We start from the raw sequence: 24420 nt of genomic DNA on the forward strand, positions 1-24420 counted from the left end.
GTCAATCTATACAATTATTATTGGGCCTATCGACACACCACAGCCACAAATGTCCAATACTACCATCTTACGCTCAAGATGTCCAATCATCCACATATGAGGGTGTTAAAATCCGACATTGACTAGTAATATAACCATATAAGTAAAGGAGAATTCTCATGGCTTTAGCTAGTATAACTGGATATGAGTTAACTTAAAATCCAAACGACAACGTATACCATACATCTCCAATAGAGTCTTTTTGACGATAGATGTCAACCATCAACCGAATGCTATCTTTTCGTAGACGTTTGCCCCCGATTCAATCGGGAGAATTCTCATGGCTTTAGCTAGTATAACTGGATATGAGTTAACTTAAAATCCAAACGACAACGTATACCATACATCTCCAATAGAGTCTTTTTGATGATAGATGTTAACCATCAACGGAATGCTATCTTGACACAATCACAAGGCGAGAGTGGAAGAAAACCCCAATCTTGAAGAACATGTTGTGTCTACAAGTAGCAGCCGTAACATTGCAATTAGTGGTGGAGATCTCTCGAAATCTCACGCCAAACTTGGATTTCATGGCTGCTAAAGCTATCTTCAAGTCAAACATAAAATAAAACTTAAAAAATGTTGCTTTTTAGGGAGCATTTCACTTGTGGCACTAGTTAACAGAGAAATGGTGGATCAGTCCTAGTTAGGGTTCAAGTAGTTTTTCTCTTTTTTTATTTCCAGGAGTTATGTCCTATTTGAGTCCAACTTTTAGTAATAGAATATCCTGCTAACAACATGTTTGTTGAACAAAAAAGAAAATTGGTAGATTTTAACTTGTTAATTGAGAACTTTACTTGTTTTATAATATAACAAGTGAAAGAATAACAATAATAATAATAATAATAATATTAATAATAAATATGATAGTACTAAAAGCATAATGTATGATATAATAAACTAAATAATTTTAATAAAAATAAATGAAACATGATATATATATATATAAGTAAAAAATAATATAAAAATCTAGTAATATATATATATATATATATAAATATATATATATATATATATGAGCCTCATTTTCCTGTCTGTCCCGATCTTGAACCATTTCTTGGACCATTCTTTCAATCCCATCCATGCGTGACTCCATTCTAGTATGGACCATGCTCTAACGAACCCTTCCCACAGAACCCAGAACCTAGCTTTGATACCAATTGATAGGTACAATTAGTAATACAGAACAATCAAGATCAATTCTTGATTACTTTTATTGAACAACATTGTTTCTACCAATAGAGTAGAAGCCAGAATTCTAGATTATAACTAAGGAAGCTTTGAGAGATCCTCACCCTCCTACCAGGTCCTTTCAGAAAACCAAAAAACTCCCTTTTACCTATAACCTCTGACTATTTATAATAGTCAGTTACATGACAGATTTAAAAGGAAACTAGAATTACACTACAGAGGTTATAACTGTCATATTCAGTTATTCCTCTTTTCCCTCCTTTTATAAACTATTCCGAACCTATCACTATGCTCTAGGCCAATTATGTTAGTCAGTCAGATAAGACTCTCAGTGTGTTATTCTGAATAGTTAGCCTGTCCAATTTGTTACACAAGACATCTACACTCTATAAATACTATGTCATTGCTCTTGAAAAATATGGATAAATAATACTCAGATCACATTTTCGCTCAATTCTCTTTGCATATAAACTCTATTAAGAGCCAACAAAAGAAAGTAAACCTTTTCCTATTTAAGCTATTGTGAAAATTAAGTACCCCAATTTGCAAATACTTACCGCAAAGAAACCACAGTAGCCCATCAATTCATCAGTGTCAAGAACTTTGCCCCGGAAGGCACTTCCCTCCAAAGCCATTGGAACAACTTTTAATTCAATAGGCCGTAAAAGAGCTGTCTTCTCAGCAACCTGAAAATTTAATGAACAGTTTTTTAAGTCCAAAGGTAGAAACAAACAGTAATTATAACGTAAGACTTTAACAAACTAGTTATCAGTTAAGAACCTCATTAAGTTATCCGGTTTCACTACTCTTGGTATCCTCCATTTCCATTGTAATTCTTCATTAGCATTCAATATATAGCTGCCTTTTTAGGCTCACCTAAAGAATCATTATTCAATAAGCTATCACCAAATCCCCACCTCCCCACCTCTCTTTCTGCCCATCATTTATTAGCTTTACCACTATCTATACTTTATATTTTAAGGGGGGAGACCAACCACTTAAATACTCCACCAAGGATCCCATACTAGTCAATATGAGACTTAAGCACCTCATAACACCAGTTCCCTATCAATTATAAATGGCAGTTATTGTAGATTCAATGGCATCAAAAACACTCTCCCAAAATACATTATGAGTATTCCTAGTTCAGAAACAGAAGACTAGTTATTTTAATAATGTAAGGCAGTTACTTTCTTAATGAAAAAATTTTTGGGTTTCTTGGTAGGCATTGGAGTCCGGGCAGTGTCCCTCTTCATTGGTTTATTTCATAAAGGTTTTCAGTAAGAACAATGAGGATAAAATCTTTTGGTGTAGTAAGTTAGAGAAAAATGTTCAAACCTCCAACAATGTCCTTGTTCCCTTGCACTTGTTACAGTATAAGATTTTATTTATTACTTGTATGATTTTTTGTGCTCTACTCATGGCTGTTTCAGTAGAATCACCATTTCCTTCGCAGAGACTGAGAACTCAGTCTTGCGGCATAAAACATGTTTCTTATTCTTTGTTGTACCTTTTGCTTTCACCCTTTGGGGGCTACCTTACCCCCTACTTGAAACTTCCACCATATTTTTGGTGGAGCAGTGTTGTATTTGAAAAAGAGAAGGTAGGATAAACCTTTTTCCAGTCAACATAATCAATAAGCTGATCATCCATGGTTTCTTTTGCTGCCAAGTACAATATTTTTTCTCTCTCAGCTTGTGTCGGTCTTTGAAGATGAAATATTCTATCCATGCGACCTGGCCTCTGCAAGGCCTCATCAATTTGCTTGAGATTTCTTGTAGTAGCCATCAAAACAACTCCATCTTGTTTCTCAAATCTGCATTGTATATCAACCGGTTGTCAGTTACTCCTTACATATGAGCATATCTTCATTCTCAGACAGTCAAAAGAAGCAAAGACTATAGGTTACCCATCAAGTTCCACGAGCAGTTGATTGATGAAAGTTTCATGATCTTGATTTTTGGTATGAATATATGTACCACGTACACCAGCAAACAGATCAAAATCTTCCACAAATATTATCACAGGAGCCTACAAAAAGCAACTCACAAATCAGGAAATGGAGAGACACAATCTAGGCATTATAAAAGATCAACAAACTCATTCAACCAGACTACTATACAAGTATATAGCATGCATAAATGGAAAATAAGTTACAAAAAAAGGACATCAAAACAGGGAGAAAAATGGACGAGAAGTTGCAAAACGTTATCATACATTTATAAGGTAGGTAAACGTGTTTGATAACAATGTTAATTTTTTTAGCATACAAATTCACATTTTGAAAATAAAGATTACATGCATAATTGAGAAAGAGTTCAAAATATAAATATTTTTACTATTATTTCCAATTCCAATCTTTGACAAGGTTTTGACTCACCTCAGGTTTGGAGGAAACCAAACCAGAGGTGGGGCCAGTTGACGTTTGGCCCGCCATTCCAGTCCAATTCCAAGATTGCTGGAATGAACATATAAACATAATTTGACTAAGATAACTATCACAACAAATGTATGACGCATAAATTGACTGAATCAAGTGTATTTAGGCACAGTGACAACAAAGGCCAAATGAAACTGAACCATGTGATGTTCATATAGATTTACTTATAATTAATAGCTTATTTGGCTCATGATTATAGAGTGAAAGATAAGAAGATAGAAAATAAATAGTGGTTTAAATTGGATAACCAGATCTCTTGCTGTCTGAAACAATTCACGAACATTGGAGGCACTTTGTCCAACCCACAGCCCAGCCTCCAATTGCTGAGCCTTAATTTCAACAACAGGCACCTTAGCCTCAGCAGCGATAGCCAATGCTAGAGATGTCTTACCGGTACCCCTCTCACCTACAATAAGAACACCCTGCAATACAGAAAACAGTTCCCAGTAGTTGACATGGGCATTTCAAACCAAAGGGTAGGCAAAATTGTTGGAAAGGAAGTCAACTACAAGTTTACATTGCTACAAATATGATTATTAGAAGTGAGAACAAATTATGTCTAATTCAACCCAAAAGCTAGCTGAAAAGTGAAGGATGGCCAAAGACTGGACATCAAGAATGAGATTTGAAGGATTAGACAACTATACGTGGCCCAATAGCAATACCAGTGTGAGCTAAGATAGCATGTCAAAGTTTAATTGAGAACAAAACGATTCAATTAAATGCCAAAAGCTAGACCAAGAGAGAGGAGTAAATACCAATATTTTAAAACCTAACCAGTCAAGAAACAAATTCAAAGTTCAATGGTTTGACTATAGTTGAACTTCAATAGGTATTAACATGGTTATCAAACTCGCGAGTTAACTCGGACGAGTTTGCGTGCCTGGTCATGCCCAGCGAGTTAACTCGCAAGCAAACTCGGTTTTGAAGCAGAATCGGTGGACTCGTGAATGAACTCGCCGGAATCGTTCAAACTCGCGAGTTTTCAGCGAGTTCGCGAGTTCAAAAGGGGAAAAAATTGGAAATCGAAACGGGGTCGAGTGGTTGTCGCGAGTCATTCTGTGGCCATCGCAACCCCTTTCATGGCCGTCGCGACCTGTTCCGTGGCCATCGCGACCTGTCCTGTGGCCATCGCGAGCACTTCTGTAGCCATCAACAACCGTCGAGCAGTTTTGCAGCCTTCGTCCTTGCTCGCGAGTAGTTTTGCGGCCTTCGCACTCCCCATCGACCACTCTCCTACCGTCATCCTTGCTCGCTTTGCCGTCGCGGTGGCCGTCGACAACCATTCCACTTGCGTGTTCTCAATAGAGCGAGGTTCACGAGTGTGGTTCCTAGGTTTGGGTGTTCTATTGGCGGATGTTATTCACTTATTCCCAGCTGCAGTGCACTGTTTAAGTGTTTGAATTTATTTCAGCTTTGGGTCGAACACAGTCACACTTGCACTGCACCATTTGTATGAAGATGATGATATCATTAGAGGATTAGACAGATATTTGAATCTATGATTTACGGTATTTGTATGAATTTATTTATTTTAAATACTTTTAAGCTATATAATTTTATGGACCGGTTTGAATTAAGATATTATTTATATAAAATTTGTTTTCATGTAAAGTAAACTCTTACGAGTTTACGATTCGAGTTTACGATTCGAGTTTACTGGACTCTCACGAGTTTACGTAAACTCTCGAGTTTGACAACCTTGGGTATTAATAAAATAGTATAAGAAATATATTAGCATAAATTTATAAGCTAAAAACTAGAAATGAAAGATAATTTTATAGGTTCTTAACATTCAAAGTATAGATGAAAATTCAAATCAAATATATCATAATGTTTACGTCTAAGTTTCAACAATACACAACAATTTCTATTAAGAATGGCCAGTTTGCATTTTGTATGCGGGCAGCTCCTTCATCTGCTCCTTTTCCCATCACCTCTCTATGTGATGCCGACTGGCTTCTGATGTTGATGACCGCAAATCCATCTCTGGCTCTGCTATCTTTTTTGGTGCTAACCTCATTTTCTGGTGGTCCCGCAAGCAACGTGTCATTACCGTTCCAGCACTAAAGCTGAATATTGCAGTTTAGCCCACGCCTCTGCTGAACTTACTTGGATTCAGGCTCTTCTCACTGAACTTCACATACCAAGTGTTGACCAATGGGTTGATGTTCTCACCAAGCCACTTTCTACCACTCGTTTTCTCCAACTGCACCACAAACTCAATGTGATGGACTTTCGGAATCTCACTCCCTCACCTTGAGTTTGAGGGGGGCTATTAGTGTTGTTGTATTTTATTTATTTATCAGAGTTTCGTACAATAGTTTGTTTGTCTTCTAATTCTGTGTTTTATTTTATTTTATTTTCAGTATATTTTAATTACATGAAGTTATTGTAATCTGTAACTGTATTTAACTTCCCTTCCTCAAACTGCCGTTACAAGAAGTTATTTTGTGTATTTGCACTGCACGTACAAAAAACATTGATGCTGTATATTTTCAATTGAGTTTAATGTAATTTTAATTTACTGATTCAGTCACACAATTCTGCCTCTTTGTTTCAACACTGTCGCATGACAGTCTATGTTTATTTCCTTTTCTATGACGGGTGATGATGAAACTGGAATTTGACTACTCAAAGAGCACCTTTCATAGCAATTTCATACTAAAGATTTGAGCCTTCTAAAATATTTCTTAGGCATTGAAGTTCCTCAATCTACTTCTGGAATTGTCATTAATTAACATAAATATGTCATGGACATTCTTACTGAAATTGCTATGCTTGACTATCGTCCTTGTGATGCTCCTATGAATCCCAATATCAAGATTCTTCCGGGTCAAGGGGAGTCATTGAAAGACCCGGAAAGATATCATTGTTTGGTAAGCAAACTGATAGGTCTATGATAGCAAAATCAATTCAAAATAGAACAGAAAATGATAGTGTATGGAAACTGTATTATTGAATATGTGAAAATGAGCAAACCAAGTGCAAGACAGTATAGTATCTTTCAAGAGTCTATGACTCCTCCAGAGAGACCACTCTCCTTACCCTATTTCATAACAAACTCTCCGTACCTCCCTCTCTCTTTCTTTCCCTTTCAAATGCTTGTATTCTTTTTCCACGTCATTACCCTTCCTAACTAATTAATATTCTTTGGGCTTGTTTTCTTCCTCATAGAGTAAACCTTCCATATTTTGGGCCTTCCTCTAACACGGTCTTCTTCACTATCTTTTTCGTGTTGTACCAGCCCCTCCTCAAGTGTTCTATCACAAACTCAACTATTTCACCTTCATAAGACCCGACATCACTTTCGTGGTTAGTGTGATAAGCCAATTTCTAAATGCTCCTTGTGATAGCCATTGGGATGTTGTGACACGTATTCTTCGATATATAAAAAAGGCTCTAAGACAAGGATTATTGTATGAAGACAAAGGCAGTACTAAGATCACTTGTTACTCTGATGCGGATTGGGCAAGATCAACATCAGATAAGAGATCCACTTCTGGGTACTGTGTTCTTATCAGAAGAAACCTTATCTCATGAAGAATCAAAAACCAAAATATAGTTGTCAGATCTAGTGCAGAAGCAGAAAATAATGTTATGGCAGCAGCCACTTGTGAGCTTACGTGGCTCAGGCAACTACTAATACAACTGAAAATAGTGGACATCCATGAAACAAAGCTTATTTATGACAATCAAACTGCACTTCACACTGCATCAAATCTTATCTTCCATGAAAGAACCAAACACATTGAAATTTATTCTCACTTTATTAGAGAAAAGGTGGTCTCTGGAGAAATCAATATTGATTTTGTCAACTCTAGCAATCAATTGGCTGACATATTCACCAAGTCTCTTAGAGGCCCTCGGATTGAGTATATCTGTAACAAGTTTTGTGCATATGACATATATGCTCCAGCTTGAGGGAGGGTGTTAGAATATAATCAACTGTTACAGATTTCTAAGAATTCAACCATTACATAATCTCGAAAATTAGTATGATGGATTCCTAATTATTAGGTGTCTTTATTACAATTGATTTTATTCAATAGTATAAATACATATTGTGTGGTCTGCATTAGACACACAATACATTTAGAACATATAAGATTCCATATATATGTTGATGATATTGTGGGATCCTTGAGCTCAAGCCTAATCTCAAAAGTCAATTTCAAACTACAGACTTTAACCACTCAAGTACTTCCTCGACATTGAAGTAGGTCAATCATTGACAACCACTTAAATTATTGTATATCTTCTTCATTATCAATAAGAGTACTTAATGATTCAGTTATTTATTTAAATCTCATAGCTTGTCTTTCTCACCATTAACTGAACTAAATAAATAAGCTTAACTTAAGCCGGTTTAAGTAATTTCAAGGTTGCTTTTATTCAAAACAAGTTATTTTTTGCATCAATTTACAAGGGAGCGGGAAGAACTTAAAAATTGATAAAGAAAGTTATTGTGAAACCCTAGAAAATGGCATTGTAGAAGTGATAGTGGTTTAAAAATAGTGAGGCTCGATTATTTTAATATTAAAAGGTTTTAGTATAAATAGAATTGTTATAAGAGTTTCATTATTTTAAAACACACCATCTCTTTAGAAACTACTTTTCTAAAGTTCGCTTACTTCTCTCTAGGAGTTCTGTCTCTGTGGTCGTCTGATTGAAGAACCGAGACTGTAGGATTGGACCTCTCGGCGAGCTCTTCAAGTTGGACCGATCAGTATCTTCGCTCGTGTATGTTGAGTTTTCCGCCCTCTTTTTGGTCTAATTATGTTTTTTGTCACATGTGAATCATCTTCCGCTTGCATGCATCATTTTAATCATCAGTATGAGTCTTTCTTGATCAGTAATCATAATGGTAGGTCCTGATCGTTTTTGTGATGTTTATATGTGTAGATAGAGCATCATGTGGAGTTAGATGCGTTTTGTTTTTTTTTGAGTGGTTTGGGTCTACAGAGTCGCTTTGTCAGGTAAGGGAAACTAATAGCTTTTAGAGTGAGTAAGTCATATCTTGTATGATAGTGAAATATCTTATATGCTATGATAAATTATTGATGTTTGTGATTGTGGTAAGTTGATCTTTTAAATGATTGAATTGAAATTGATTGTATTGTTTGAATTGGAGGTATTTGAAAAAGATGGAGTTGTTGGATCATGGATCTAATTGGTGCTACCTACTATAATTTAAAACTCTTTTTGACCACTGCCTATAGTAGAAGTACCAATTTGAGTATTGAAACAGGTCCAGATTGATCAAAAAAGCCTTAATTTGTGATTGTTGATATCTAATACAGCGCTAAGCCTCACCATGGCAGCGCTGAGCGCTGGCTTTTGATGAGCCGATCAGCGTTGGACGCTACATTCTGGCACTAAGCGCTACTCTGTTTTCAGCACTGCGTCTTATTGGTAAAATGAAGATTCCCACTTCGTTAACCGTTGGATTAAGCTGAAATTTTGACAGCTGATTCTAGGCACTCATTTTGACTGGTGGGATCTTTCTTTTGATGTTTGTGGTTAGAGAAATGGTTTTCACCGTTTGCATGTATTTCATGTATAGTGCCAATTACTCTGTTTGTTTTTGCTGTTTTGGTTATTTGGATGTTCTATGTATACTTGAATTGGATTCTATAGTCCTTATTGCTATGAATTGAGATAAAAAAATTATTGTGGGTATATAAGATGTTAATTGGTATGAAATTTTGTGAGCATGCAAATTTATGATGTTTAAGGAATTTCAAGGAGAAGTTCTATATGGTGGTATTTTAGTGTACGCAATGACATAAGGACTTGGTATTGGTTGGTATCCTAACGCTCTAATAATCATTAATACTCAAATAGAGTAGAATGAATTATGTCGTGAGGAGTAGCAGGAGGTCCTAGTCACTGGACTTGATCAAGTCCTAGGCGTGAAGGGGATTTACCTTGTGGTTGGTTGGTTGATAACCTCTTGAGGCCAAACTTTGCAGAGTTTGGGAACCACACACAGGTGCAAGCCACCAAGAGATTCGATGTTACTTGCTTGTATCCAAATAATTGAGTTTAGTGTCAATTGTATCTTTGTTTATATGTATGCCTATGTGTGTTATGTTGGTAAAGTGAGTTAAGTTTTCATATGAATATTTCCTTGTTTACATTGGCTTACCCTTCTTTTGTGTTTTTGTGTTGTTTGTCTTTCTTTTGCGATGATCACCTACTCGGTGGGAGCAGATGTGGTTGCAGTGTCAAAGACACCTTTAGAGGTTGAAGAGTCATCTTTTAAGTTGATAAAAGGTTTCAGTGGGAGTTGTTGTAAGTGAGTAGTCTGTGCTTAGAATTAGAATTGGTCTTTTAGAGTTGGTTTGTATAAACGTTATACTTTTATAGTCCTATCTATTCTAGGACTGTATTAATATATTTTATACATTGGATCTTCTATTTTGACTACTATAGTGAAACAATCCTATTTTATTAGTTTTTTTTTTTTAAGCTGGTAAAATTGGGATGTGAGGATGTTACAGTTATCACCTCCCAATTTTGCAAGAATAGATAGAATGAGAAAAAAGAATCTTCATGTAATATCATACCCGAGGCGCCTGTGCACCCATCTCTTGGAATGCCCTTGGATTCTGCAAAAATGCCACAACTTCATTGATTTCCTCTTTCATAGACTCGACGCTAGCAAAGTTCTTCAATGGTATTGGCGGTTTCTTCACTCTCTGCATAACAGCTATAAGTTTCAGTTGTTTCCTTGATGAGAGTATTATCCAGTAATAAATCAGAGAATAAAAAGTTGTCAAGTTTTAACCTTCATCTGTTCAAATGCGGTCTTTATGGGATCAAAGCCATCCTTCCTCCTCTGCTTGATTTTTTTCAATTTTTGACCAATGTAATACTTCTGCAAGACAGCCAAAAACAGAGAAATAATACTTAGTTAAACCTTGCACCATGGTAACATAAATTTGTGTACTGGTCCTCATTCCATCTAATACATGTACATTAATGAAACTGACAACTACAAACTATACTGCCTTTGGCCCACCCAGTTTTTATTTTTTAGGTGTGTCTAGAACAAGAAAAATTATTACCATATTTGATGATCTAACAACCACATGTTTTCCACATTAGAACCTTACTAAAATGAAATTTCTAAAGAACCAACTCTCCAAAAAGCTTAAGCTGTAACATGCCCCGTCGCACAAGAGTTCATTTGAATTAAAGTGCGAACAACTAAGTCTAATTTTACCTTCTGAAACTATAATTGAATAGATAAAGGTAACCTAGATCAAAATCACTTGGTGTGTGTGTATGTGTGTATTCGTGTTCTGAGAAAAAATACAAAAGGGGTAAAAACCACACCCCACGAGGACCCTATAGAATGAGATGCAACAAAGATCAGATTTTATAAAGTTGTACAATAGATAACAAAAGAGCTTTTTTCCTGACATGTGAAGAACCTATGATTCTTTATTGTGTGTACATGAGAAAGAATAAGAAAAAGAGGAATGACCATGTATGGCATGAATGATAGCAGCGGGTTCTGTGACTAACTTTACCAAATGGCAAAGTTAGAGAGGGACTGGAAGGAAATATTCATTCTGCTCTGGACTGCATGGGGGGATATAAGTTTGGGAAGATGTGTGAAAAGTGGAGAGCAATTGGGAAATAAACTTTTGGGAGAGGGATAGATCACTTGAATACCTAGTAAATAATTTTTTTATCAGTCCACTCAGCAAAATTGAAACAGACTCCAAAATGATAGTGGCTTCTGCAGTACTTTTTAAGACTTTCATTTTCCACAGAAAGTGATCGGTTTCAATAGAGTATAATATTAGTGCAACATAATATGAATCCACATTACAGCATAAACTTGGAATTAGTGATAGACACATAAACTAGGAGCAGGGTTTTGGGGATTCTCCAAACAGTGATAAGATAACCATCAGAAAATTATGCACAAATCTATAGCATACACAAGATGCAAGAACAAACTTATACCACTCGCCGCAACTTCCGCCGATTTGGGTTTCTTCGCAAAGGCCCAAACCCAAGAAGTCTAGGAAGTTTTCTCCTCATAAATTTGACCACATGAAACAAAACAAAACCATATATAGCAGCTCTGACCAAAAACTTAAAAGACCATGAACTTTCTCCATCCTCGACTGCTGGTTGTCTGGATTTAAAATTTGATTCTGCCTCTGATTGCCATTTCAAGTACCATGTGGTGTCAACTGTCTGGTATATTTCCTCCGGCCAAGCCATTCCCAATTGTATCCTCACCTGTAACATAATGACAACAAAGGCTTAAATTTATTAGTTAAAACTGATAACCTCAATTGCAAACGACAAGCACTGAGTTCAACAATACCGGGTATGGGACTAAAAATTCTACAATAGGAAACACCATCAGCACCATTATGTCATCAGTGGTATCCTTAATTTGGGTAAAGGTCCAATTTTTCGCTTGTGTGACAACTCTAGAATTCCACAAGCCACTAACAATCCCATTACACACTCTTAATATCAAGAGAAGCTGTTGGCGGATATTCAATTCAGAGAAAGGAATCCACATGAGATGAACCGCTGTTGGAATACCACATGCAAGCATTTTCATATACAGCCCATCAAATCCCCCCAAATCTTCAAAAACCATTTCAAATTCCTGAAAAAAGAAAGCATATTTAATAATCACCATACAAGAAATAAAGCCAAAAAAACATAACAATAAGAAATAGAATATATACAATAATTACCCTTATGTCTACATAAAATTGTTTGTCCTCCCCCTTTAATACGATATACATGGCACCCCAATCATGCCTAATGCGAACATACTCTATTAGCCTTTTTGAGACAGCATAAGGAACAGCCACAGGATCCATCTCCCATCTTTTCTTCTCTTCATTATACCAAGTCCTTGAAACTACTCTGTCACGGTCCAAAAGAATCCGTTCCTGCAATGGAGAAGTAGGAAGTAGGAACTAGGAACTAGTTAATGCCGGATGACAATCAAGCGTTTTCCCACTTAATGCCTAATAACAAAAGGCCAACAAAAAGTTCAAATCCAACATCTTGCACAAAATTACATGAACAATAACGTATCCATCAATAACACCTCACAAAAATACACACTTCTGCTTTATGTTACTATGTTGATATGACTAGAGAAAAAGTCACATGAAAAGAACCACTGCAACATAGAAGATAATTATTAAACAAGTTGATCTTCAAACTGCAAATCATTCATTCTTTTAGCTTGCCCTTTTGCAATTAGATTATGGACTTAGCTTCAAAAAGTATCACGGATCAGCAGCTGGACACTTCAACAATTAAGACAATTATACAACCCAATAGGAATTCGAGTAATTTGGTGGTAGCAATGATGCTATTTGTTGTTACTCATACAGCGTCAGAAATTTAAAATAGCACTAACAAGAATAAATTTGAGGGGCTTCAAATACAGTACCAACATATTAAGAATAAATATTGCACTGCTGTAAATCCTTCTGGATCAATAGCAGCAGGTAATTTGAAATCTAACATAGTTGAGTTTAAAATTCTTAAGGCTTTTGCTATTACTTGCATGTCAAGGAAAGTAGATAACGGTCTCCTCTAGATGCAGGTTGGATCAAATGTAATACATATGGAGCTTAAACTAGTAATGGCAAGAAAGCACCATGTGAAATTTTACAAATTCAAAAGGTGAGAACGTGGGTTGTTTTGCGAAATTTATACTATCAAATTAAGCTTTTGATGGGTATTATTCAAGCTATTGATATTGTAATTCAAAAAGGTTGGAGAGTTCTTTGGATGCAGAAGGATTCATTGATTACTATGAAAGCTTTGTCTAATAGTTCATTAGTTAATTGGAAATTAATGAATAGACGGAATAATGTTTTGAAGTCTATTAAGGGTGGGAAGTTTAGATTTTCACACATTTTTAGAGAGAGAAATAGGTGTGCAAATAGGTTATGTTAGAAGACTCACATCGACTAAAGATAAGTCCAATTTACAGTATATAAGTGGATGCAAACCTCATCTACGAACCAATTTGTGAGGTTGAGTTAGACTTAAATTCCACTTCTTAACAAGTTAACTGCTTATGGTCCCAGAACTTTAGTTTTTACTTGGTGGGATGGAGTGCCCCCTTGTTTTGTCATCAATTCTTTTAGTGATAGTGGTCTCCCACATTACAAATTTTTATAGTTCGCGTCTCAATTTGAGATGTTCAATCCCATTCAATTGAATTAGAAGTATTTATCTGAGTTTTGAAAACGAGTTTAAAGCAATTCACTTAAAATTATTTCATAATAAATTATTTTAACTTAAAAAGAAAAAAAAAACCTAAAATATTGGTCCTTTTCTTTTTATTCTACATATAACATAGTTTTATCAATAAATATTCATGAATACTATTCAAATTGTAATTTAAGCACGATTATATTTATTTTAATTTTTAAATATTTTTTAATTGTTGGGAACCTATAAATTTATGTTTTATTTTAGCTTTTAGCATCATTATGATGCTATATTTTCTAATCTTACTGTGTATATTATTTCACTATGATAATAATTTCATTAATATTTATCCAACTCCATTTCTACCTAGGTTGAACCATTGAACCATGATTGTGCCTTGACTCGTTCAATAACTTGTCTGATTTTAGAAACATTGGTATTTATGATACACGTCTGTTTCTACAATTCCAGTGAATAATTCAAAGAAGATACAAAAACAATTAACCCTTAGTATTATTGACATTTGGAGTGAACTTTCACATGTTGCTATCCTAAAATAATGTATGCCATCATGATAGGTCCATTTTACTATCTAAGTTACCAGATAAAAAACTGAAATTGGCAAGCATGCATAATACACATATTGATGGGATTACAGAGTCTAATAATCCATCTATATGGAAGGTACACTCTATGAGGAGGCATAGGATGTAGAAATCAGATCGTGTGGTTGTTCTTTAGGACAGTTATGGCTTTAGTTATGCAGGATGGTAGTGTAATAGCTACATTTAACTCTGCCAGACAGTTATCCAGCAGTTTTGTCTAATGCAGTGTAATTATGTAGCAGTTATGTATCCTAATATATGGTGAGTAGGATCACAAGGCAGTGTAGTTTGGAAAGGGTGAACTTTTGTAGGAGTTTCTCAACCATGGGACATAATTTTTGCTATAGTTTCTGTAACTCTGTGTCCAATAATAACAAACATCACTTTATTTGGTATTTTATTGCAACAATAAAGAAATACAATGAAAAAGTGAAATGGGAGCTCCGAACCTGTCTTTCGGCCACATATTGTCTGCCAAATTCAGCATCTTTTATCAAACTCTGTTTTAAATTTGCCTTAGCTTCTTCACGCCATTTCTTCCAACCATGGTATAGATGGAGACCAACAGCTTTGGGAAGCACAACCTCCTTATTTCCAAACATCCACTTTAACTCAACTTCAGGAAAGCCCTTGAGCACGTCTTCGTGTGGTGAGTAAATAATATTACGCTTTTCCTTGCCGAACTTCTTCATTTTTTTTCTTATCTGAGCCTCTAAATTCCTTTGCTTCTCCCTCGAATCTTTAAGAACTCTTTTCAAACGCTGCGCAAAATTAATAGACTCTTGATGAAAGAATGGCCCAAGATCTTCAACATCCAAAATGCTAGGAAGAATTATTTGTTCAGCATGTTTTCTATGTACAGTTTCCAAATCTTTTTGAATGACAGATTTTGAGAGCCTGGTAACTGGGCCAGTAGGCAAACTGCAACCACATGACAAGATGTTTGCATAATGACATACAAATTCAATGGTATTATGCTAAAACTAACTCACATGACAGACAATTGATAAAACTTTAACAATGAGAAGAAGAAAATTTATTCAATTGCATTGATATTAAACCAGTACAAGAAAGTGTATTATATAAAAATCAACAACCCTATAATAACAGTAATTAATATAAACTCTTTCTATCCTTATAGTAATTAATAACTACAGTAATTGATAATATCTCTCATAACTCAACATTCCCCCTCAAGCAAGTCAATGAATATTTATCCTTCAAGATTGCATATAACATCATGAAACCATTTTGTAAGAAGCCTTTTTGTAAACAAATATGTCAATTGGATTCTGGATTCGACTTGTTTATTAATTATCAGGAATCATTATCCTTTCTTAAATAAGAAGTAAAGAATGTTATTGCATCACTATACAAGTTGCAATCTTAACCTGGTTAACACTCCAACTTGAGCCGATCATATGAGATAATTATCTAGTTTTTCTTTTATAAAAAGTTAGTCTATCTCTATGTGCTTAGTCCAATCATGTTAACTAAGATTGTGAGAAATACTAATAGTTGATTTATTATCACAAAAGAGTCATAGCTTCTTCACATTTCACTTTAAGGTCATTCAAAACAATTTTCAACCACAACAATTCGCACACCCCTCGAGTCGTAGCTCCAAATTCAACCTCCATAGTGGACCTCGCAACTACATGTTTTTTGATTCTCCAAGTCATCAAGTTTCCACCCAAGAACATGGTATACCTTGAGATGCATCTCCTACCAGTGACAAACTCAGCATAGCCAGCTTCAATTTACATTTCCAGAGTTAATTTCCCGTCCTTCTCAAACAAGTCTTCAAATATTGAAATATTCAACTCAAAGTCAGTAAATCCTCTCTTGGATCATGCACGAATTGCTTGACCACACGCACAACATAAGCTATGTAAAGCCTAGTGTAGACTAAGTAAACAAGCTTCCCTAAAAGTATATGGTTTTGTTGTATAGGAGCTCTGATGGCTCACAATCAATCTTACTGATTTCCCTAGGGTCTGATCATATTTCCTATAGGAGATAAAGATGTCCCTTTTTGAGTAGGTAACTTCTATCTCAAGTAAGTACTTCAATATTTTTAGATCTTTCATCTCAAACTGGATACCAAACTTTTCTTTCAAGATCAATTTTTCATGTCCATCATCCTTGCAACAATCACGTCACCTACATAAACCAATAGAAGAGTAAGTTCCCCTGTTAAGAAATGTTTGATAAACAGTGGAAGGTAACCTTTGCTTTGTTAGTATCCCAAGGAAATCATAGACTAAGTCTCCCAAATCAAGCATGGGGTGATTGTTTGAGTCCGTACAAGGTTTTCTTCAACATGCACACTTTATTCCTCTCTCCAATAGACTTAAAACTAGGTGGAATCTCCATGTAGACTTCCTCCTCTAGATGCTCGTGCAAAAATACATTTTCTATAATTCATAATGTTGCAGCTCCCAACCAAAATGTGTAGCTAATAAAAGGAGAATCAAATATATCCTCATTATCCATGTCGTAGGTCCAGTATATCCTTATGTAACTAACCTAACTTTGCAACAATCAAGTGTGCCATTAGATTGATACTTCATGATGTAGATTCACCTGCATCCTACACCATTTTTATCATGTGACCCGTCAGCAATCTCCCAAGTCTGATTATTTTTTACATGTCCATTTGTTCACTCATGGCTTGAACCCAATTCTCAACCTTCAACGCCTCTTGCATTGATGTGTGAACTCCAATTGCGTTTATAGCAAAGAGCAAATTAGAGTGTTGCCCACAAAGGTACCTATGGACACAAATAGAAAAATAGAAAATGTGGTACAAATCCATTTTCCTTTCCTCAAGGCAATAAGCTATCAAGGTTAGGCTCAAAGTTATTATTCAAGGAATTTTCTAAAGGCTATGAACACTTACCTTCAACATTAGACCATTGGAGTTATACTTGGATCAAGTTAGATTCCTTTTGTTTCCTCTCGTAATAAGCATAGAAGAGACTCCCACAACCACTAATACTTGGCGTTCATTCTGAGGGAGGAACACATTTGTCCTTAATAGAAGCATCTTTGTGAGGTGTACAAGTGTAGTATCAATATGATAAGATTTTTGCACAATGAAAACTCAAGTGGCTCAAACAACTAAGCTTATATGTAAGGGTGATCATGGATTGGATTTGGAATGATCCAATCCACATTCATTTTAGATCAAAATAATTGGTCATTGCTGACTCGGCCAAATACGGCGAAATTCGGGCTACGGCCGACTCAGTCAAATTTTGAGTAAGACCAACTCAACTGATTCAGCTGAATTTTGGTTGCGGCCGACTCGGCTGAATACTGCCAAATTTTGGTCGCGACCGGCTTGGTCAAAATGACCAAATTTTGTCCAGGGCCGACCCGACCGAATACTGTCAAATTTGGGCCAAGGCCGACACCACAATTTCTGTCAAAGCTGACTTTATTAAAATCGACTGAATTTCAGCGATAGCCAACTAGGTTGAATATGACCAAATTTTGGTCACGGCCGACTCAGCCTAATATGACCAAATTTCGTTCGAGGCAGACTCAGCCCAATGCATTCAAATTTGGGTCGGGGTTGAATCGGCCGATTTCAGCCAAAATTGGTTCAGGGCCTACTGGCCAAATTTTGACTGGGGTCGACTAAACTGAATTCCGGGGAATACGGCCAAATTTGAACTAATCCATCTTGACCTTCATCCTAACCTACAGCATAACCCAACTAAAAATTTAGATTGAAAATTATGATTGGATTTTTTGGATTATCCATATTTGAAAATCTGGATTGAGAGAATGGATATCCAATCCATAAAATACATAAAATGTAAATCAAATTGAAATCTAGATCCAATAAAATGGATTTTAAAAGGATTGGATTTTTAATAAAATGGATCTTAAATGGATTGGATCAGAGCAAAACTGAATCGGATCAAGAAAAATTGATTTTTTGCCCATCCCTATATAGAATTCTTTCACTAAAGCTCAGCATGCATGTCAAAAGATTTTGTTTCTTGAAAAGCAACATCCACATAGGTATAAACTTTTCAACTTAAAGGATGGTCAAAGTTATATCATTTTTAGTGACATGAAATGACAGATGTCCAGGATGATGATGTAGAAAACAAATTCGAAAGAGTAAGATGTAGCACAACACTAAATACAGGAGAAAGTCCCTTCTTCCTGACATTAGTTCCCAAGCCTTGGAGATAATATAACCTTCCTAGTTCCTTTCAATCATCCCTCAAGCATGATCACAAAAATAAACACAATGAAGGAAAGAATGTTACTTGATAGTTTAGATGATGAGTGAGTTCGTCAATAGAAAGAAGGCTATCAAAAAGCTTTGGAACATGAAGGATATATTAAGGGTAAGAGATGGTAGATGAGACACAGTGTCATGTCTAGGTATTGGGACATGAAATCAATTAGCAATAGTAGTGTAGTTACCAAAAAAGAGAAACATGAAGATAGGAAAATAAAGAGTCATATGGCTATTAACACCAAATTCGACAATTTAAGAGTGCTCAAATACAGTTTTTTAAACATTAAAAGAAAAATTGGAATTATTACTAGCATGATTAGAGAGCAAGTATGAAAGAGGGCTCGGCTCTTTGAGATAATACATCATTCTTCAGTTATTCAATTTTAGCTTGAAGGGAAGGCACTCCTTCAACTAACAAAGAGAAAGAAGTCTTTCTAGAACCTTCAAAATTAGAAATTGCCTTCATCAGTGACTTGCCCTTCAATGATGAATGAGAACCTTCTATTTTCCATGTAGCTTGAAGGAAGTCTCCTTGACATGCCAAGATTTCTTCCAATGAGAGCATCAACCGTCCTCCTTGCCTCTTGTGTTCAGCTTCACATTCCTAGGGATTTAGGTCCTAGGTTTGGAAGCCTTCCCATAAAGCAAGGCAATTCCTTAACCGAGCAGTTCATTAGTCATGACAATTCTCCAAGTCTCATCACCTAAACAATGTCCTTCCTTGCCAAGAATCTTTGTCCTAACAAGGTCATATTCGAGATTCAATCCTAACAAGAACTTAAAAATATGAGAACATTCAACAAACTAAGCCAAAGTACAAACATATTTAAAGTTTCAAATTTTGATACTATTCCAATTTTATCCATAACCCCTTCAAGATTCTATAATAGTTTGCAATAAAGAGAGCACCTTGTTTCACATTGAAGATTTGACCATCTAAGTCATAACAAGTATAGATATCTTGCCTCATAGAGTAAGTATCTAAAAGCTTATCCCAAATGTCTCCGGCACAAATGTAGAACATGTAGTTTGGACTAATCTTTGTGGGCATGGAACCCTATTGCCATGTTATGATGCATTAGTCATCATTGTCTCAAGTTGGAAAATAATGATTATTCTAGGATATGACCTCTCCTTCGATACGATTAAGCATCCCCATACCCTTCAATGTGCTCCTAATGAAGACGGCCATTAGAGGTAGTCCATTGAGATGATTATCTTCAAGTAGATGCAGAAGATCAACATTACTTTTAAAGGATGAACTAATTGTCATGCCAGAAGATTAATACATACACACACACACGCATACATGTGTATGTGTGTATATATATATATATATAAAAGAAAAAACAGGAACCTAATAAATCAGGAGCCTAAAAAGAAAGAACAACTCACAAGAAAATGAAAAGTAACAGCCACGAGAACAATGGTGTCAATTGTGGCGTAATCAATAGCATGAACAAAGACGAGGCACTCAAATCAAGTCAAATAGACTAATCAGAGGCAGATCAGAAACCACCATCCCAAGGTAACTTTGACAACATAAAGAAGGGCAAGAACAGCAGTTGAATGTGCCCTCACGCACCATCAAATAGTGGCACGTGAAACTAGCATGCACAGGAAAAGGATGTGCGTGACTGGGCATGGGACGTCCTCCAACTATGCAGCTCAGGAACAAGCCAATTAGGGGAAGATGAACCTCTTGGTACAGTCATTGGCCATAACATATAACACTATGGCGGCAAAAGTGGCAACAGTGATGGAAAAACAATGACAAGCAACTTGTTCAGACAACTAAGACGCCTAGGGTTAAGGAGAAGCATAGCCCCAAAATAGGGAGCTTTGATACTAAATTGATAATACTTGATCACTAAGAAGAAGAAAAATGATTCAATTTAATTGATACTAAACCAGTACAAGGGAGTACATTATATACAATTCTAACACCCTGTAAATAATAAAAAGAATTAATAAAAGCCTTTCGTAATCGTACGATATCTTTATTGAAATAATTACAATAATTGATAATACTTTGTAACTCAACCAGAACATTATGCAACCAATAAAGTTGTTCCATCCAAAATTGACAACTAATTCCAGCACAATAGAATAGATTAAGCTGATAACATTGTTATATGCTTTATAAGCAGAATTACCAATTCAAACAGAATTTCAAGAGATAAAATCCCATCATTGTCAAAATTTATCGGCATCCCCTCTTCTATTGAGTCCATCAGCAAAGTAAAACCAACTATAGAAAAGAAACAATAATGATAATAATAATAATAATGTCAGTTGTAGTAGCGGGAGCATGAAGAGGCGGCAAACAACCTAAAATCTTCAAACGTACAGAAGTTGCACCCTGAAAATTCTAATATCCATCCTTGCACAAGTAACACAAAAAACCTCACCCGCATCTTACCTTGATCCCCTCGTTCATCTTACAATGAAGACAAAACCAGAACATAAAATCGCTCTCAGAATTAACGAATACACGTACAAAAACATCACAACACAAAACGCATTCATTCAAGTTATCAAGAGATGTGACCTTTCGAAGTCCTTGCGCCTAATTTCCTGTTTGAACCTCTCCACTAGCTGTTCACACTCCTTCTCTATGAAATTGATTTCCCTCGCCCCATAACTCAACGCCACCGTCTCCTCCCTCGAAATCTGGTCCTCGATTTCCCCAACTCTCTCCCACCCCTCATTGTACTCATTCTCCATCTTCCGCACAATCTCCTCCAACTCCATCATCCTTGCCTTCTCCTTCTCATTTGCCACTGCCTTCGTCTTCAATCTATCGTACTCCGCCGTTGCCTTCAATATATCGCCGAGAATCTCCCCGGACCGTTTCCACAACGCCTTCTTTTCATTCCTCAGCTTCCTCAACGCCGGGTAGAGCTTCCTGTCAATAGCTTTTTTCATCTCTTGCTTCTTCGATTTCACGGCCTTCAACGCCGCCTCCACCTCGCTCACGTCACCATTCCCCTTCCTAGCTTCATCTACGGCTCCCAACAAAAGCGACACCGTCTCCAACAACTTATCGGTACAGTCCGAGTACTTGTGACTCTTCGCTTTCTCTTTCTCGGCGCCTCTCGTTCCGAATACATTCCACGGAACTGCAATTGCAAGTGCGGGAGGAGGAGTGCGGAATGCGCCGAGGGCGGAGAAACCAACGGCGAAGCAGAAGAGCGCGCGAACAAGTTGTTTCAAGAAAACGTCGTCGCTCGGAGAGGACGCGAGTGTGGTTGACTTGGAGGCGGAAGTGATTGGTGGAGTAAAAGCGATGGGAACGAGTGAGAGTGGGGTTCGTGGTGTTCTGCGGGAATTGGAGATAAGAGTTCGGATAGGGATGGGGCGAATGGAAGTGAAGAGAGGACGGTGAGGAAATTGAAGTGGCGAAGAAGCGATAATGGAGTCCATGAATGTGGTTGAGTTTAAAGAAGAGGAGTGAGGGAGGAGGATATAGACATTGAAGTGAGAATGCGCTATCCTTGCAGAACTGCAGGAACAGCAAAGGGGGTTGATGAATGGGTTATTGGGTTTTAGCCAATATTTCTTCTGTTCGGAGGCTTAAGTTACGACAAAAATATGTAGCTATTGGGCAAAAATAAAACGAATACTAGCTAGCGCGTACAAATTTTGATTTGGAGTAATTTATCATTTAGAATGATGGACTTGAGTTGAATTGTGAAAATTATGTGTTTGATATGGATGATTTGTATGGAAAATTTCAAGTGACAAAGTTGTGTTTAAGATACGGAGAAGATCAAGGACTTGTGTGGATTGTTTGTAATTACATTTCTACCTTCAATAATACATGCCAGTGAAATACACAGGTCGGCAAAGTAATTCCTCTTAATAATTTATTATCATTAATAAAATGAAATTGTATGCAATTGCAAAACACTCGTATGAAATTTTAGTTGTAGGATGAGTTAAACATCTCTTTACTTATTTAGTGTTGTAATTCGTAATTTAAATATTTATAAGTGTCTATTCCATTATGTGTAAGGCTCACTTTTAATTCTTGACTTTGGGCTCAATTTTAATAAGAAGGGTTACGTAGATATTGAACCAATAATGTGTCAAACAGTGTAAAAAACTCCAATATTAATATGAAAAACGTTTGATGTGTCAAACAAAGTTAACATAATTGGGTTAAAAGGATTATATTCATTCATTTCTAAAATTTAGGAACCAAAATGTATCGAAGTTTCAGACAGAAACAAATTCCAATTTTAGTTAAAGTTCGGGAACTAAAAACATACCTAACCCTAATAAAAAGGTCCAAGTCAACCCACATATTTATTTTCAGAAAAAATAACTCTTCAGTTTTCCTTTCACTCTCCTTTCATCCACTTAAAAGAGTTCACTCATCTATTCTTCCTTTGAAATAGAAGCTGAACTAGACCCTTTGTGGAATCCCCCTTTGAGCTTATAAAACGTCTTTAAGCTCTATGTAAGTCTAGCTTCAAACCTTCATCTTCCTTCTCTTTGGAGTTATGGTTCTACTTTGATTCTTGTATGAAGTTTCACTCTTCTTTCTTGTGCCCTTGTGTTTTTTAGCTTTGTAGTTGTTTATGGAGTTGTAGCACCCTTCTGTTGGGGGTTTGTTTGTTGGGTTAGCATCTGTCAAAGTATGGAAAGCTTGCTTAAGTGAGAACTCGCAGAACCTCACAGTGTCCACTGTTCGAACTCGTCCAGACAAGAATGCCTAGCTTTAAGTGAAAGAACTTTTGTTGCTTAAGTGAAGACTTTTAGCTTAAGCGAGACTGGTAGAAGGATGTGCTTTATTGTTTGTTCTCTTCTCTGACTAGCTGTTTGATTCCTTGAGTATGATGTATGAGGTTGTGCATGTATGATTTAGGCATTTGAGATTGTATTTCATGTGTTTGGCATGAGATGACAATGTTTTGAGATAACATGTGGATTGTATGTGGGAATTTCATGGAGAAACCCTTTTTTACAAGAAAGTAATGTGTGTGATGACTTAAGGATTCAAGTAAGGTTGGATCCTGACATTCTAATGAATCAGTTAGACTCACTTAGAGTAGATTGATTTATTTGGTGAAAGTAGTAGGAGGTTTTAGTCTTTGGCAGGATAATGGCCTTAAATGATCATGCATTAACCTTGTGCGTGGTATGATGAAATCTATTAGTAATGGCTCTATAGAACCAGTGAATTCAATTTCATTACATGTATCCGGATAATTGAGTTGGAGGCCACCACAAGTGCAAACAACCAGTGAATTCGATTTCATTACATGTATCCGGATAATTGAGTTAGAGGGTATGTCATAGTTTGTTATCACATGTTATTTGTGTTTAATAATTTGCTTGCTTACTTATATGTTAAAATTATTTTTCTCTAGCTTACCATTTTGTTGTTTGTGTTATGTTTTCTTATGGTGTTTTCCTTTTTACAATGATCACCAATGTTGTTGTGAGCAAATGTGAAGACTCATAGTGATTGTGTGGATGGTGGAGATGCTGCTTTAAACTAGGCTTATTTGTTATCGCTTTTTTTAGCACCTTTTGGAATTGTTTTTCTTTGTAATTCCTTGCTCTGTGAGCATTCTTTTGCTAACCTATTTTACATTTTAAGACATGTTTATGGCATTCATCTACGCCCTTGGTATTTTCTCTTCAGT

The 24420-nt window shown here is 36.1% G+C and overlaps 1 protein-coding gene across 3 annotated transcripts in view; it reads right to left on the reverse strand.

The window, feature by feature from the left end:
• Nucleotides 1-22394, reverse strand: part of LOC114190492 (probable inactive ATP-dependent zinc metalloprotease FTSHI 5, chloroplastic) — a 28907-nt gene extending 6513 nt beyond the window's left edge. The window contains exons 1-11 of one of the 3 annotated variants that reach the window (XM_028079398.1): nt 21315-22390; nt 14949-15420; nt 12409-12609; nt 12024-12317; nt 11654-11935; nt 10464-10553; nt 10243-10374; nt 3919-4092; nt 3140-3261; nt 2845-3046; nt 1788-1916 (exon numbers count right to left, since the gene is read on the reverse strand). In XM_028079398.1, coding sequence (XP_027935199.1) covers nt 1788-1916; nt 2845-3046; nt 3140-3261; nt 3919-4092; nt 10243-10374; nt 10464-10553; nt 11654-11935; nt 12024-12317; nt 12409-12609; nt 14949-15420; nt 21315-22189 — 2973 coding nt within the window. In that variant the 5' untranslated portion in view covers nt 22190-22390. Of the gene's footprint in view, nt 1-1787; nt 1917-2844; nt 3047-3139; nt 3262-3918; nt 4093-10242; nt 10375-10463; nt 10554-11653; nt 11936-12023; nt 12318-12408; nt 12610-14948; nt 15421-20919; nt 21015-21314 lie in introns of those variants that run through there. The other 2 variants (XM_028079400.1, XM_028079399.1) reach the window with 2 other exon arrangements.
• Between the last annotated feature and the right edge of the window lie 2026 nt (nt 22395-24420).

Source organism: Vigna unguiculata, chromosome 7, assembly GCF_004118075.2.
Source record: "Vigna unguiculata cultivar IT97K-499-35 chromosome 7, ASM411807v1, whole genome shotgun sequence".
NCBI lineage: Eukaryota > Viridiplantae > Streptophyta > Magnoliopsida > Fabales > Fabaceae > Vigna > Vigna unguiculata.